The sequence below is a fragment of the Phodopus roborovskii genome, unplaced genomic scaffold (assembly GCF_943737965.1).
Source record: "Phodopus roborovskii unplaced genomic scaffold, PHOROB, whole genome shotgun sequence".
Classification (NCBI taxonomy): Eukaryota; Metazoa; Chordata; class Mammalia; order Rodentia; family Cricetidae; genus Phodopus; species Phodopus roborovskii.
In genome coordinates, this window is record NW_026126691.1 from 485494 (window position 1) to 502693 (window position 17200).

General features: G+C 43.7%; 1 protein-coding gene across 1 annotated transcript; it reads left to right on the forward strand.

Annotated features, from left to right (window-relative positions):
- Positions 1–319: 319 nt before the first annotated feature.
- Positions 320–16194, forward strand: LOC127214360 (disks large homolog 5). Its single transcript, XM_051174770.1, has 7 exons — positions 320–497; positions 9933–10151; positions 11234–11393; positions 12495–12674; positions 13486–13717; positions 14718–14833; positions 15950–16194. The coding sequence occupies exons 1-7, from the start codon at positions 320–322 to the stop codon at positions 16110–16112; spliced, it is 1248 nt and encodes a 415-aa protein (XP_051030727.1). The 3' UTR covers positions 16113–16194.
- Positions 16195–17200: the final 1006 nt, after the last annotated feature.

Consider the following 17200-nt stretch of genomic DNA (forward strand, 5'->3'; position numbering starts at 1 on the left):
CCTGGGGACTATAGGGAGCCATCTTTGTTCTTGCTAAGCAGACTGTAGAATGGCCTGTGTTCCAGGAAAGTTACTAGGCTGCTATGGTTGTGACCCCACTGTCTTCAGGTCAGCAGTACATCTAGCTGGTCCAGGCTGTCACTGTTCAGGGTGAACTTCTGGACAGAGTATACTGGTGGCTCTGGAGGAAAGTCTGCAACCTGTTTCTGTACAATGAGGGGCTCATGTAGCAGAATGGGCATCCTCAGCTCCTGGCCCCTCTGTGAGGAGGGGGAAGGCTTTGGCCAACTCTGATTAGTAGCATGTGGGGAGGGTATGTATGGGTTCTAGAGAAGGGAAAGGGCTGGTGGTACCCTGGGGATGGGGAGCTTGTGCAGAAAGAACGCTGAGCACCGAGAGGGTCAAGTTAATGGCTATCCTCAGGACTGTGATCTGTGTCCAACTTGATGGCAGCTATGGGAATGAACAGATACTGCTGCTCGCTGTGTTTGCTGCAGGTGAGGAAAAAGGGGACTCATTGAGAGAAGGTCCCATCACCCTGGGTGGGGGCCAGCTGAGTGCCCCTTGGAGTGACACCTGAGATTGGGTTATCCTAAAAAAGGTGGTCCTTCAGCCCACCATAAGCTTGTAGCCTTGGGGAACCGCTTGTTGGCCTGGGCTGCTCCTGAGAGGTGACAATGTCTCCCCAGGTCTGGAGATTGTAGTCAAAGTACTCAGAACTCTCTGGATGTCCCCCTACCACTCAGAAGACACCCTGGAGAATGTCAGTCAGATTAGAACCCACAGGTGGTGGGAACTTGCCCCGGGGGTTGGAAGCACTAGGGACTGGACCAGGGGGTGACTTTGGGGAAAGCAGAGCTCCTGGCTTTCAAATAAGTTTTACTAGCAGTAACTGCAGGGCCCAGGGTGGACCTGGAGTAAGAATCTGCTGATGAATAGCCTAAATGCAAGCACACTCACAAACTTATTTTACTTTTCCTGGAGGAAACTTCATGGAGTCCTGAATCATTGGAGTCTTACAGATAAGATTATCCATGGTGCATATGCATGCTTATTATCCCAGAGGGTCTGTCTGAGATTCTGGGCTAAAGCCCAGGAATCTGGATATCAACAGGCCCCTCCACTACAAAATATATAGTTAGGGATATGTGCCAGACCCCAGGTCTGCTCAGAGTAGGAGGAAGTGTGTTATATGGCAGCTGAACTGAGGTGAGAGAGTCTCAGGGAGTAGGGAAATATTAGATGGCTCCCCAGCAACCCAAGCCATTTCCTCCTAAAAGATTTATGTTTGGAATTATTATCCTATTTCACAAATAAGACAACAGAGCCACCCAGTAATTAGACCAGTAGAATGTGTTTGAGTTGTCTAATTCAAATGAGTAGAACACAGGCTCCTTGTTCCCATCTTGCTCTATCTCAGGAAATCACTCACTGCCCCTGACCTTGGATAAAGATTTAAGCATAGGCAAGCTAGTGGGAGAGATAAGGGTGGCACCAGTGCCCCCTGCTCTTGATCATGGGAAGATGAACATAGGCTACCTAGACACAGAGCATCCAGGATGTCTGCAGAAAACAACATGTTGATTTTTTTTCCATTTAGTCGTTCATGGGGCCCTGGCTCACTGGAGTCTACTGGTAAGATCCTCTATGGTGCAAATGCAGGCTTATTATCCTAGAGGGCATGGCCTGAGTGTCTGTGCAAATGTCTGGAAAGCTAGTAGAGGCAAAATGTGCAACACTAGTATTTGTTTATTAATCTTGGAAATTCAGGGGTAGTTTTTGTAGAGGTGTGGTTTGGCTTCCTGGACTGACTGCTTAGACAGTGGGTTGGTTAGCTTTTAAACTAACTGCAGGGTCATTACTTTAATTTGTTCTTTTGGTGTGCTTTGTTTTGCTATTTTAAGACAGAGTTTCTGTGTAGCCTTGGCCATCCTGAACTAGCTCTGTAGCCCAGGCTGGCCATGAACTCACAGAGATCCTCCTGCCTCTTTCTCCCTAGAGCTAAAATTAGCCTAGTCAATAAAGTGACTAGGTTCCAAGATGACCAGAGATGTTACATAGAGACACCCTGTGTTGAAAAACTGAAGATATGTGTCTGTGTGTATTTTTGTGTATATACATTTTATGTATATACAAATATATTTGTGTGTGTTATTATTGTTCTGTCTAGGTGTGGTGGTGCACACCTTTAATCCCTGCACTTGGGAAGGAGAGGCAGGTAAACCTCTGAGTTCCTAGCCAACCTTGTCTATATAGTAAATTCCAGGACCTCCTAAGACACAAGGTACACAAGACACTGTCTCAAACAGAAAAAAAAACAAACAAACAAAAAAGAGTTTATCTTTATTTGCATATATGTATTTGAGCCTCCATTAGTTTATGTGTACCATATGAATGCCAGAGAACATTGGATCTTCCAGAACTGGAGTTATGTGCAGTAGTAACCTGCCTGATGTGTGTAGGGAACTGGACCTAGTGTTAAGTTTTAAAAAAACATGGAACACGTGGTAACTGTGGTGCTGAAAGGATGAAATAAAGCCTAACTCTCTAATGACCACTAAAAGTTAGAAATTAAAAAAAAAAAAAGTCCATCAGCATGTATTTAAAAAAAATCACCCTAGCTGCATGCAAAGCTCAAGGAAAAAAAAGAAAAACACATGAAATACCTTGGTCACGATGACCAGTTTCTGGAAATTATTATTATTATTCATAACCACATAGTTTCTGAAGAATGTTGTTATCCACAACAACAGTCTGGGAATTGTTATGGGCCATCCTGTCTACAAAGAAAATTGATAACTAAAAGAAACGGGACTCATGGCAAGAAGGGAAAACTGGAAAGAACAAGTACCTCTGCCAATAGATATAGATAACTCCCTGACTGGAGAGTACATTCTCCCAGCCGCTCAAGGACAAGGCCACTGAGCCCACTGGTCCTAGAGAAAGAAAACCCCCTAACCTTGCAGGTGCACTAAACAATCCCACCTTGTAAAAACTGTGTACTCTATGAAATCTCTGTAACCTAGGAAACCTTATTAACCATTCCAAGTTTTGAACTGTCCCATGACCTTGCTTTTAGGCCTAATGAAAATAACAGGCTAGCTTTGAAACTGGCCTTGTTAGCCTTGATGTAAATCCTATAAAAGTTATCTCAATTCTGCCCTTGAGGTCCTCAGTCCTCTAGCCCTGCGTGGTGTATGACTGGACTCCAGTGCACTTGGAATAAAAACTCCTCATGCTATTTGCATCGAGACTGCTTCTTGTGAGTGATTTGGGTGTCACCTTTCCTGAGTGGGAGCATGAAAGTCCACGCTCTGCAGATCTTTCAGTGCTTATTAGCACACTGAAGTGCTCCCCGGCAGCGGGCTCACTCAGTTCCAGCAACTCCTCTCTGCTCTTCTCAACCCTAAACCTCACTAGCTGTAGTAACCCGCCTTTGTGGGCCTTCAATCGGAGCCAGCTGACTTTCCCGGTTCGTATCTGAGAGGGGGAGTATGGATTGAGAAACAGCAGGTAAAGACTCTAAGAAAAAGAAACACATAATGGAGTCAGGGTCCAGTGAATACTGAATGCCCCAAGTTTATTCTTCAACATTCTTAAATACCCCAACCAAAAAGGGGAAAATGGCAAAAGACTTCTTTGTCAAGATAGAAGGAAGGAACAGGCATTCTTTCCTAATTTTCCAAACATTTGGTTAGCACACGTTAGACTAAATTTCATGGTATCTGGCCTTGAGGGTTAAAGTAACCACACCTTAGACCAAATCTCTTGTTTTCTGGGCAAGACATCCACACCTTAAACCAAACATCCTTCAGTAGCCACACCTTAGAATTTTAGGTATCGTGATTTTCACCTTGGAAGAGTAAGGATAGTTTTGAACTCTCTGACCTTAAGCCAAGATGAAGTGAAGCTATTTTTATGGGCCCTGACAACCAGTCCAGGGGATTCTCTTCCCTTCCCCTAGCTTCTCATTCCTATATAATCCAGACATTTCAGTCATTAGACATTTTGGTTCTTCTCACTGTCTTGGATCTCTTGAGGCTCTGCCCTTAACTTGTTGTTCCCATCTTGCCATCCCCAGAATGGAATGCTGGTTTCAATCCCAGCACCATGGAGGCAGAGACATGCAGATCTCTGCAACTTCAAGGCTAACCTGGTTTATAGGGAGAGTTCTGAGATAGCCAGAACTTCATACAGAGAACTTGCCTCAAAATACAAAAGAAAAGAAAAACAATCAGAGAGTCTGCTGCTCATTCTATGAACTGTTCCTAGGAAACCCAGTGGCATGGATACAGGTGAGGTTATCCAGGCTTCTGTGTCAGGAGCTCAAAATGCTTTTATTGAGATGCAGACAGGGCAAGGAGCCAAGGTCAGGAATGGTACAATGTGGCAAGAATGACAGATCAAGAGGCTTCTGGGTGAGTTTGGGTATCTGCAAACTGGGGACACTCTATCCTTGATTTTGTTGTCCTAGTGACCACCAGAAATACACATATGAGTTTTTGTGTGGTCAAAGTCAGGGAGAAAGGCAGCTACTCTGAAAGGGAGTACAGAAGGAAACATAATGGACTTAGTTCTTGTATGAGAGCTGGCACAAAAACTTGGCCAATCATTTAGCAATATGGCCAAAAAAGAGGTGTAGGCCTTGCTTTCAGTAGTGACCCCTTAACCCACGCCCTACTCCTGGCTAGCCCTCCATAAAAGAGGCTTCTCCTCACATTGGGAATGGCAGCATAAAATACATGGAGATCGTGTTGTTTTCCACCATGGTTATGCACATCACAGTCTTTCTGAAACAGCCACGTTGACAGGATATGGAGTATAGATCAAGTAATCCCCCATTTCAGTGTTTACCTACAAGGCTTCAGGAGATATTAGTGTCAAAGATCTGCATCTTCCTGCACAACTGTTTTCACCAGGGTTTTCTGAGTGATTTTTTTTTAACACAGTTATGGTGTGTGTGAGGGTGCACATGGACAATGTACATGGAGATCAGAGATCAGTTTGAAGAAGGTTTGTTCTATTATGTGTGTCCCAGGGAAGAAACTTAGTTGCGTATGCCTTGCAGCAAGTAGTTTTACCCACCAAGCCATCCCGCCAGCCAATCACTCCAACACAAAATTTCATAAGTTCTAAATCAGTATTTATGTTCTCTGAATATATATCTATGTCTTATTAATAATGTCTAGATTCTTTACACCCCCCAAAACTGAATGTTTGCCATAGAGAAAGTACATATTCAACAAAGAGTATACACGGAAGGAGCTGTGAGGTTGAAGGGAGGAGTTTGGATGCTGGAGGTTGGAGGACTTAAAAATCTCTATCTATCAAAACTCCCTTTTCATTGCAAGCTTCACTTCTGGGTATAAGGGTTTTTTACTTTTCTTTGCCTCTAGCTACTAATTGAACCTAGGGCATTGTGTAGGCTAAGCAGCTATTCTGCCACTGAGTTACATCCCAGGTCTGGAACTCCATTCAGCATTTACAATTACAGGGCAGACTGCATGAAGAAACTCGACTGTCAGTATGTCCACCACAAGATGGGTCCTTGGGAATAGCTGACAGAATGCTCTCAAGACTGGGAATGCAGCTGGTCACTGGTTGCACATGCCTTTAATGCCAGCTCCTGGGAGGCAGACACAGGAAAATCACTGACTTTCAGGCCATCCTAGTCTATTATGGAAGTTCTATTCAGTACAGCCGGGACTACTGCACAGAGAAATATGTTGGAAAAAAGAAAAACAATCAAAAGCCCCACCTGGGATGTTTAGATAACTGGAAGAGAAAAAGAGGGGTCAAGTCCACACTGAGCACTAACAATAAAATATTATCTACCTGCATCAATGCCAATTGCAAAAGCCAGGTTAACTTGTCCATCTGGTAGCATTTACCAAACCAGCCAAACACTCTGCTGAGGACCCTCATGTGAGTAAGACATAGCTGACCCCACACTCCTTCCAGATAGTGAGAAAATTAACAGGGTGATCCACTCAATATATTAGTAACTTGGTAGTGTGGCCTAAATCAAGGCTGACCTAGTTTCCAAGCACTTTCTGTGTCAAGGTCAGTTCAAAAAAAAAAAAAAAAAAAAGAATGTGAAGTATGGCAGAGAGTAACTGGCTGGTGAGCTTGTAGAAGCACCTGTCTGGGGATCCACAGAATTTCTTCATCCATACTGGAACTCCCACAATCTCAGAAGTTGGACCTGCTCCCATGAGCTCTACATTTATAAAACAGTCACCTGGAAGAAACCCTTCCTCAATATACTGTGAGATCTGCCTTGGCAAAGAATATCTTCACCTGTCCCTCTCTTGTCCCAGGCTTGCACGGGCATGCTCTCCACCAGAAGCATGTGTCCTCTGTTGCAGGTTCCGTGCACTGTGCCTGCTCGGCAGCTTCCTCCCAACACTGCTTAGCTAGAGATCTTTCTTGCTATCAAAGATCCCTTACCTCACACCAAGACCTCTGGATGGTTCCTCAAATCTGTATTTCATCAGATGTTTTGTGTCCATTGTTTAGTTCATGCAGGTGTGTGAGAGAAACAGGGTCAGTCAAGGATGAGTGTTAGGAGAATCATCCTCTGGCTAACTGACTGCCTTTGCAAAGGTTTTGGTTTCTTTGTTTTGTTTTTGTCATACAATTTACATCTTTAGCTAGTCAATTTCCTCACACCAAAACCTCTTATCTAAAGCTCCCCAAAGAGGCAAATGCCAAAGCAATTCCCAGTCACAGAATGTTTCAGTTTTCTGAGTCCTCCCACAACCAAATTTTGCATAGGTTTTGGACCTTTAGGAAACTCTCATGTAAGATTTACATACTTCAAACAGAAGTCAGCAGATACAAAAGGTAGTAGTCACTGAGGGCAGGTGAAAGCAGGGGTTAACTCTCCAAAACCAAGCAACTTGAAAAACTGAGGGAGCTCACACTACAAGATAAAGCTAATCTACATTGTTAACCTAGGTAAGAGGTGACAGCTCTTCTGCAACCCTAACAAAAAGTGATGCTGCAGCATGATCCTGAGCCCACACAGATTAGTGGGGACATCTGAGCCCTACATACATACCTGGCAGTTTAAGACACTTAGCATGCCTATTTCATGTACCTGTCTCTACATGTCTCCAGAGAATTCTCTCATTGGTTGGGGTGATCCAGTCTAACTAATATAGAACCTAGGGCTTGAAGGATAAAAGCCAAGAGCAGAAGCTAGAGATGGCTCATAGCTTAAGAGCATTTGCTGCTAACAATCATCAATGACAGGGGATCTGATGCCCTCTTCTTTCCTCAGGAGGACTGCATTCATGTAGGAAAAATACCCATTCACATAAAAATAATAAACTTAAAAAGAAAATAAAAGTACACTAACTGCATGTTTGAAGCTAACAGCATCTATAAAATGATATGCAGCAAAGTGACTTGGAGATTATCTTTGTTGTGTGGTTATCACTGATGCTATTCTTCAAGAAAAACACAGACAACTCCAAGTTTCCTCATTTCTTTTACACTCCCACAAGGAATGGTTTTACTGACTAGAATATAGGGTAATACTGGTGTATTTTTCAATAATTTGATCCTATAACCAATAAATAAAATTGTGTCTATAAAGTAACATATTTTAGGGGTAGCTAAATATATGGCAGCATGGATACAGTATGAATACTGATTCCATCATAAACTGTTATTCTTGTAGTAAACCATGCTATCCACACCCAGGAAACTATCTCCTGTGTAATCCTGGCTGACTGGGAACTTACTGTGTGGCACATGCTGTCTAGAACTTGCAGAGGTCACATATATATGTGAGTTGTGGGACTAAAGAAGTGTGACAACACACCTGACTTACATGTGAAGAGTTGCAAACTGCTCTTTTACTCATAAAAATACATTTTTTTCAAAAGAGGCTTTAAAAAGTGCAGTCAATATAAACAGTGAAGGGTCTTAGCAAATTATGAAAACAATAACAAGAACAAGTAACATCAAAATAGCAAAACTGAAACCAAAACAATCAAACAAAACCCAAAAACAAAAAACCAACCTAACAGTTAAACTAAGCAGTATTTGCTCACTGCAGATTGAGCAGCACACTGTGTTTGACTTGGACATAAGATAGCAAGGCAGTCATTATTGTTTCAGCCTTTTCAACACCACTGTAGCCATGCCTTTTGAGGGCTTTATATGTCATGTTCTCTCAAAAGCTATAGATGAAACAGGTTACAGGCTTTGGCTCTAAATCTTTGGAATAATTGACTCATCTCCACTTAAGCATCCTTGATGGTGCATCAGGAAAAGCTCTAATTTACACTCCTAGACTCCTCCTAATGCCCCGCACCTGTAGATATGCTTCAGCACTTTTCTGAAACCCTCCTCTGTCCATCCCAAACACCTCCATGTGCAAACACACCTTGCAGGTCCACCTGAGTCAAGGCATTTCCTCAGCTCAAATCTTTACCCACATAGGGAGATAAATATTTTGAAAGATTAATCTTCCTAGTGTGTATCAATACTTTTGTAGCATTCAGTTTCTAGCAGCCTGGGGCTCTCTGGTGCTTTGTCCCTGAACCCCACAGTTTCAACTTCACTACAGCATCCTGCACATGGCCATGCATGTCTGGATACAGTATTGCTTCCTCAGCTCTGAACTGGCTGCTGAGCCTCATGCACTTAATGCTTTGTCCATTCACCAGACTGTGTTTTGTTCACAGTAACTCATGCTTTTTTGCATAGTACCTCCTGCTCCATGAGCATACATCTTCAATGATAAAGTTGGTCCTCTCTTTATCAAACATGTACATTTTGTACACCTCCACTCCCCCAAAATTAGACCATCCTCAGTCGTTGTTGGTGTTAAGATAAACTTCCTATTCCATTATGATTCTCTCTGAGGGGAATCAAGGTGGCATGAAGAATCATTTGTAGGGTCTTGAGGGTATAATTTCCCCAAAATTTAGAATGTGAGAATTGTCCTAAAACTCAAGCCTGAGAGTTATGCCTGAAACTTATCAGTTTCAGAAACAATATTGGCAGCAAACTCAGGCCAGGATCCCTGTAGCCTTCTTTCCTGTTACTATAGTTGCTGTGTTGTCATATGATGCACAGTTGGTTCCCATATATCTTTCCTTTATACTCAGCAAGATCTCATCATAAAGCAGGGACTGGAAGTCGACATCCCTGCACTGGATATAGGGTGCCCTGATGCCTCTGGGTAATTTCAGTATGGCACATTCAACACACAAGCCTTTCAGCTGATGTTCACATGGTCTTTGAACACCCAACACAGTTATTGAGCATCAGAACATTACATGAATTTTCCCAGCCAAATAACTGCTAGCCCCTCCTAGTGATAGGCCCTTGGCTTATTCATGGAACATTCTTTGGGACACTAGGGGGTGTTTTCATATGATTTACAGCCCATGCTGGGATAATATAGAGAGACTTGGCTAGCTGACCTGTGAAGAAAATAAAGCAGAATTCTTAGGACTGATGGCTACAGTCCCTATCTGCTAACGAATCCTGGGGGTAATTCTCTAAGTTAAGGACATGGTTTCCATGACTGTACCTTAATCCAAATCCCACACTATAACAAAGCCTGTGGCTTCTTCCTGAATGTGCTTTCAAACATTTTTACTTGATGAAGGTGATCTTCCCTCATTTACGTTCATCTGAACATGGATTCTGAGTAGTATTAAATTGCTCCTATTGATGAATAGACAGATTTTGAGGTAGGAATGAGATATTCATGGACAGTTTTTGGAAAGTATAGCTCATTATTTAACATGGGAATTAAGATGGGGCTTCTATTCAAGGGAAGGGAACTCAGGCTTTAAAAGGAGGAGGTATTGATTGGCTTCCTCTACTTTCCAAGAGAAGCTCCTGGATTTCTGCTCAGTTCAGGGAAAATCAGCAGAGGCAATGGCTGTTTCCCATAACATCTTCAGGCCCTTCTCAGGACATTCTATTGTACCCTGGAGAGCTCATGGCATTCCATGATGTCACCAGTGTTGTAGCAACGCCAACTGCCCTTAGGGCAATCCTTCAGTGCCTCTCGGTTGTATCAGTAAGCATGTTGTCAAGACTGAGGCGACTACTTGGAAGAGAAAATGGAGAACACCAAGAGACTATAGAAAGGCAGAAGGAAGCAGGTGTTCAATCTCAGGGTAAAACAGGATCAAAAGAAATGTTTTTGGCATAGGCAGTGAGTGCTGGGCAGGAGATGGGGAGACTCCTGGAAGAGGCTGACTTGGGCTAAGACTTCCAGTAATGGAGTAGAGGATCTGGAACCTCTGAGAAGCAAATGAACACCTGCTTTTTATAATCCTGAAAGTCAAGGATTCTCCAACATTAGTTTGTCCGTACCTCTAAGCCAGGAGCAGGCCACGCCAAGGCTGGTGTGCAGGGGATTTTACTTTGCTGGTGTTTGGGGGTACAATGTGGAGACAGAAGGAGACAAGCAGGAGGCAGGGAAGGACTAATGTGTCCCCAGCTTAGGGCAGGCACCACTGCACTTCACCCCAGTGGTTTCCTTTAGGTTCAGTGGCTGTCCGACACTAGTCACAGGGAGACAAAAGTGCTTCTGACCAAGACATTGTGTCCTCAGGCTGTACAGCAGACCAACTCTGACCAACTCTTCCTGACAGTGCCCCTCTTAGAGTTCTAATTCAGCAGTTGAGGATGGCTGGCAGTTCTCTAGTGTAGCCGAACGACCGTGAGAGGCATGGGACCAGGAAAGAGATTGGCTCCTTTATTCCAACTGCAGTGTACTGGTCTGTCTGTGGGGTAGGGTGACTTAGTGAGTATTTTGACCATGTTGTGCCCCTGCATGACTTTTCAATCCACAATCATAGGCTTGTATAACCACGCAGGGGATCTTTTCTCCCCACAGCAGCTGAGTGTCTGTGTACTTTGCCATTTCTCCTGACTTCTGAAACCACAGGCAGGCTTGAGGGCTCTGGACTACCTTTCATCTTGTGCCTCTGTAAATAGTCCTGAAGAGGTGGTCTCTGTGTTCTCCTGAAGCATGTGTAGTGAGGCAGAGGAAACCCCTGACTGCTTACATAGCCACATCTCTACATAGTGATGGGAGAGCTCAGGTCCACAGAGGGGGCGTCTCAACCCGGCCTAAAATATTTGGGGTGTCACTAGGTTCCAGACATGATCCTTCTGTTTGGACCTCAGAGTGGTCTGTCCATCCTCTATGCTTTGTCACCATGCAATTTCACTTGTGTTCATCTTCCCACAGAGGCTGCTATGGAGACATCAACCCACCCAAGCCTCCTCACCAAGAAACAAGTGAAGAAGGAAATGGAGAGGCTGAACAGGGAGCTGCAGCTGATGACCAACCACAGAAATGATTTGCGAGATCGCCTGCTCTTTATCACTGAGGGAAATGTGGAAAAAAGGTATCCATTGTTTCAACCTCTATAGTGTCCGTCTTGCCTCTGCAATGTCACCCTCATCTTAATTTTAAGGTCTTGGATTCTAGAAGCTTTATCCTTTAGAGTTTTCCTTTGCCCAATCTCATGTCCCTAAATGCCTCTCAGAAGAGGGGCAGGACCTAAAACCTGAGCAGGATGAGATACAGATACCAACTATTTTCTTGTTCCTAATGAAAACCAGAGTTTGTAGTCTGAGTCACACAAGTAGAGGACTGAAGGAATAATATGTGAATTCCCAGCACACATATGGAAAGGTCCAGACAGGGAGTGGCTTGTATGACATATTAGCTGCTGTATGTGGGGAGTCCTGTACTTGCCAGGTAGATGACTGTGTACAGGAAGCTTCAGGGAGCAGCTGTACAGGCCTGGTCACACTTGGTCCATATCAGTGTGTGCCTGGAAGTCCTGGTATAGTCAGTGTTTCTCTCTTCTATTGTGCCTCTAACTTTTAGAAAATTCTGAGTCCTGTCTTTCTTCAGTTCTCTCTCTCTCTCTCTCTCTGTGTGTGTGTGTGTGTGTGTGTTTCCATGCATTTACATTTGTGTGCCTGAGAGTCTGTGGTGGATCCTGAGAATTTGCCTGTCTCACACTTTCCAGGTGATACTAGTGGTGATATAAGTCTGGGTCACCTTAAGCATCCTTGCTCTTGGCCTATGTGCTCACCTTGGTGGGACACAGGAATTCCTTGGGGAGTTTATGTAGCTGTCTTGATGTTGGGTCTCAAACCCAGATGTATGTGCTCTGTCCAACTGTTCAGTATTAGTCACCCAGGATCTAGAATCCTTGTTCTGAAATGAGAGAAACATCAGAGCAGGTTTCTGGTGAGTCAAGACCTGTAGCATAGACTCCAGAGGAGCATAGAAGGCTAGTTTGATCCTCCAGGCCTACTGAGTGGGTTCATGCAGCATTCCACTCTCCATCTTAACACCCAAGCTCTGTTCACCCTAGCCAAGTTAACAAGTTCATTGAGCATCAATCAGGAAGCCCCATACATAGGACCTAAAATGTGGCATGCACTTAGCTGTGGTAGACCATGACATCAACCTGTTTACCTGATAACTTCAGGCCTGCATTCATAGGGTTCTTTGCTCCTGGGTCCAGTCCCGATCACAGGCCAAATCCTTTCTATAAGAAGCTGAAGACAGAGCATAAGGAGATCATGGAAGAACTACAGAGCTTACAGAATAAGAACACCAAAGCTTCAGAGAAGTTAGATGACCTTGCCAAGGAGACAGGCTTCTATCGGTAAGTGCCTATTTTGGAATGGACCCTAACAGTTGTGGAATGGCCATTCTTCCTTTCTTTATCTCTGGACTGGAGAGTCCACAACTTTGGTTCTTCTTTTCTTTGTCTTAGCAAGCTTCTCATTGACTTGTGCCTCTTGCACTTAGTTTTAGTAAGTGTGAAAGAGACTATCCTGGTGTTTCATGAGATTCTAGGTAGAAAAGCAAGCTGGGCTGTGGTTGTGCATTCCCAGCACTTTGGAGGCAGAGGTTGGTGGATCACTGTTATTTCAAGGGTAGGCTGGTTTACAGAATGCTTTCTAGGACAGATAGGATTATTACATTAAAAAAAAATCTGAGTGTCAAAAAAGCAAGCAGAGAGAGAGAGGGGGAGGGAGGGAAGGAAAGAGAGAAAGGAAGGAAGGAAGAAAGATATGACAAAAAAAAAAAAGAAATTTTCACTGGGAGGAGAATGCTGGGCAGAGGCAGACCTGGGTATCTTAAACCAGGCCCAGGCTTTACAGATCTGGTTCCTGTGGAAACTTTAAATAGAATACACTTACCTAGCTTTCCTGTCCTCACGCAGAGGGTGTGTGCCCTATACCTGCTGATATTTCCCATTACCAGGGAGAGTTAAGGACAGTTGGGGGAATCCTTCTATTGATGGGACATGGATCCCTTTCAGTGTTGGGGTTTTCAGAAATAGTTTGCTTTTTTTAATTTGCTGTTCTCTAATTTTGCCTTCTGAGTGTAGCTATCATGGCTATACTGAGATCTTGGGTATATCTTTCTTAGAACCTTTGGTCATTTGGTGTTGGTGTGCCTGGAGGCAGGGGTGGGAAAAGGAGCCTGGCAGGACCTTACTATACAGAGGGTCTTTCCAGCGGTCTGCACAGCCGGCTCCTGATGGAACAAACTACACTGAAGAAGAAAGTAGACATGTTGAGGCAGGAGAACAAGAAACAGATGGAGGATTGGTTCCTGCTGAAGCACCACTTGAGGGAATTAAAATTGATCTGCAAGAAACAAAAGGAAAAGACCAGCGACCTCCAGACCAAGCAAAAGGTAAGAGCAGGTAGGTGGGTTGAGCTAAGGTCAGGCACCAATTGACCATTTGAATGCCTGTCTGCACATCCACCCACTTGTGCTTTCACACATCACCTTACTCATGCATTCTCCACCCAGCCATCCACCTCATGCCATCCAGGTACCCATTCAGTGTCCATGCACAAGCGCTTCTTGGAAGTTAGCCTCTTATGAAACTGAATTATTGGCCAGCCATCCCTGCTGTTCTGCCTGAAGCTGCAGTCCAGTGAAGAGATAGGTCAGTAACATATCCACACCTACATGGCATTATTCTATTCACAGAGCTTTGAGTGAGTGAGTTCTGGGTCCTGGGCACATTTGCATTGCAGGGCACATGTGAGATCACAGGTAGGAAGCAGTTTGCAAGTTGGAGATCCTTGTACAAGTGACAAGTGAGTGCTCCTCATAGTCATGGATTTGGGTGGCATGTGGCCTCCCCCTTTCTTCCTGTATCCCAATTTGCTCTCTTCCCTTACCCAGTACTTGGTTCACAGTGACAGAAGCATCTGTAGCAACTTCTCAGTCCTGTTTTCTGCGAGTGGTCCTGGAGAGTTCTCCCACCCTGGAGAATACAATCTGAACTTGATTGGCTTAGCATATGGGAACTTTTGACAAGCTGGGGACCAGGTGTGTGAGCATTGAGGTTTCAGGGGGAAATTTTGTCTAGCCACCTCAATGGATTCTGGCCAACATAGCACACTCTCCACAGCAGCTTTAGTCCCCAAGGGATGATGGCTGACTTGTGAGACTCCTCTGAAAGAATCTTGTACTTGGCCTAACTCATCTGTTCATCTTGCATGATGTTGTATTTTGCTCCCTTCCCCCTCCCCCTCTCTCTTTCTCTCAGTAGTGTGAATTCTTTTGGCTTGCCTCACCTACCAGCAAGCTATTGGGATCCTTTCTATGTGCTTCTTTTGTATGACAATATATGAATACCTGTATAAGACTCTCCACTAATAACACAATCTTCTAATGACAGGAGTTCCAAAGATTGGAGGAAAATCTGCAGATCCTGCTGAAGCAGAAGGAGATGCTCTCCCAGGAAAAGGACTTGGCAGAAAAGGTGCAGCATCACTTTGAGATATACCAGATGAGGTAGGAGGCCAGTCTGTACTGAGGAGGTGGAGCCAAGTAGTCACCTGTACTGGGTATCTCTGTTGGTTATGGGTTTCCTCTCTCACCCATGGCTCCTAATAACAACCAGGAAAGACAACCTCAGAGTACTGTGCTAGTGCAGTCAAAAGAATTTATGTTCAGGAATCAATATTTTTGATACTTAGTATGTCTGTCCCTTATGAACTCTCTATGTTCTTAGCAGGATCGTCTTGAACTGTTTGAGATCTGCCTGCTTCAGCTCCCAAGTAATTGGATTAAACAGTGTGTCCACCACAACTCACTGAAATTAAATTTCTTTAAGGAACATCCCCTATATAGAAGAGATCCCCACCTTTGAACATTGCTCTCTGCAACATTTATCCATTTCCTATGCAAAGTTTTCTCTCTAGAGAGTAGGTTCAGGACTTTCCAGGATGAACCCAGTCAGATTTCTCAGCTTCAGGGAAGACTAGAACCTTCTCAGGAGTGTTTTGTGATGGACTACCAAAGAGTGACAGGATGCAGATTCCCAACTCTAGTCCTAAGCAAATCACATTTCTATTTGGTCCCAGAGCCCAGGCAGGGTCAGAGCTCTCAGGCACACATCTCAGTAAATGCTGTTCTAGCATGACAGGCTCTAACTTGCATGTTGCTTGTGAACCTGAAGATGCCTCCTAGGCATGAGAACTGAGCTAGCCTCATGACCTTGTTCATAGGCCCAACTTGCAAGGCTGTGGTATGTCTATGTATAAAATGATGTGGTTGATCAGTCACTCATCATGAATAACATCTGTATTGCTCATATGCTGTTGACTATGTTACTAACACGTTACTTTTACAAAATAATGTCCCTGGACTGTAAGAGGAAGACCCATTCTTTCTAGTAGAATAGAGAACATACACTACTCTCTCTTACTCTGACAGGTGTTTGAGGCTAAGGAAAGTTCCAGGCCCAGCTACTCTGTGACTCTTATTCTTTGGATAACAACAATGACTTCTGTTAAAAGTTCAATATTGACTGTCCAGCACAGTTGAGGTGGTGGGCTGCTGCTGTCTGTCAGCTGACAATGGCAGGTCCCCACCAGAACTCTGCCCTAACTGCCTTTCTCTCCTTAGGTCAGAAAAATTCAAACATGAGCTGGAACAGGCCACAGCCCAGGATGAGAGCCTCCTTCAGAAGGAGCTGCTAACCCAGGAACCACCTGCTGATCTTGATCCTGAGCAAATACTGAATTCCGGGGATGCCTTTTCTTCTTTGGATTTTATTTCCTATGTGTGAAGAGGCCCCAATTATGCCAAGCCAGTGACCCAGCAAGGCTGCCTCTGGGTCCATATTCCCTTTTACTTTTAGTTTGGTTTTTGATTTTGGTTTTTGCTTTTGATTGGTTTGAGTTCATTATTTTCATGGTATTTGTTCTTGTTTTCAATAGTTTGCTAAGGCTTTGTTTATTTTGACTGCCCTTTTAAAGCTCCCTTACAGATAATTCATTTCTTATTAATAAAAGAAGCTATTTCTGACTCTTCTCAGTTAACCCCAGCATCTTTAGTCAGGGTGGTATCTCTCTCATAACCACACAACTCACAAACACAGGTGCATCTCTGCAAGTTCCACGCAGCACGTGCCACATAGTGAGTTCCCAGCCAGCCAGGACTACACAGGGGATTGGTGTCCTATGCATGGATAGCATGGCTTACTCCATGGGTGGATACACACTTTATAAGATGGAATCAGTATCCATACTGTATCCATGTTGTCATGTAATTAGCTACCCCTAAAATACATCATTATAGATGCACATTCATGAATTTCTCAATGGAATCAAATTATTGAGAAATACACCTTTATTTCTCTATTGGATATCAAAAAAGAAAACCATTCATTAAGGAAGTAAAAGAGAAATCAGGGGGAGGGGGCTGGAGAGATGGCTCAGAGGTTAAGGACACTGATTAGTCTTCCAGAGGTCATGAATTCTATTCCCAGCAACCACAAGGTGGTGTACAACCATCTGTTATGAGATCTGTGTCCTCTTCTGGCCTCTGGCCTGCAGGCATATATACATACATATACACTGTGTAAATAATAAATAAGTAAATCTTTAAAAAAAAAAAGAAAGAAAGAGAGAAAGAAAGAAAGAAAGAAAGAAAGAAAGAAAGAAAGAAAGAAAGAAAAGAAGAAAGAAACCAGGAAACCCAGACTCTCTGCCCCTCTTTTTGTTGCTATAAGCATCAGTGATAACCACAACACAAATGACCTTCAAAGTTACTTTAGGAAGCATGCTGTACATGCTGTTTGCCTTGACTGTACATTTAGTGTAGGCTTTTTTTTTTTATTATTCATTTTTATTTTATTTCCTATCAAGGAATATT

Coding starts and splice junctions, on each gene's coding strand:
- LOC127214360 (XM_051174770.1), top strand. CDS start 320: ATGGGTTCTAGAGAAGGGAAAGGGCTGGTGGTACCCTGGGGATGGGGA. Junction 498..9,932: donor GCTCGCTGTGTTTGCTGCAG/GTGAGGAAAAAG, acceptor TAACATCTTCAG/GCCCTTCTCAGGACATTCTA. Junction 10,152..11,233: donor AGCAGGTGTTCAATCTCAGG/GTAAAACAGGAT, acceptor ATCTTCCCACAG/AGGCTGCTATGGAGACATCA.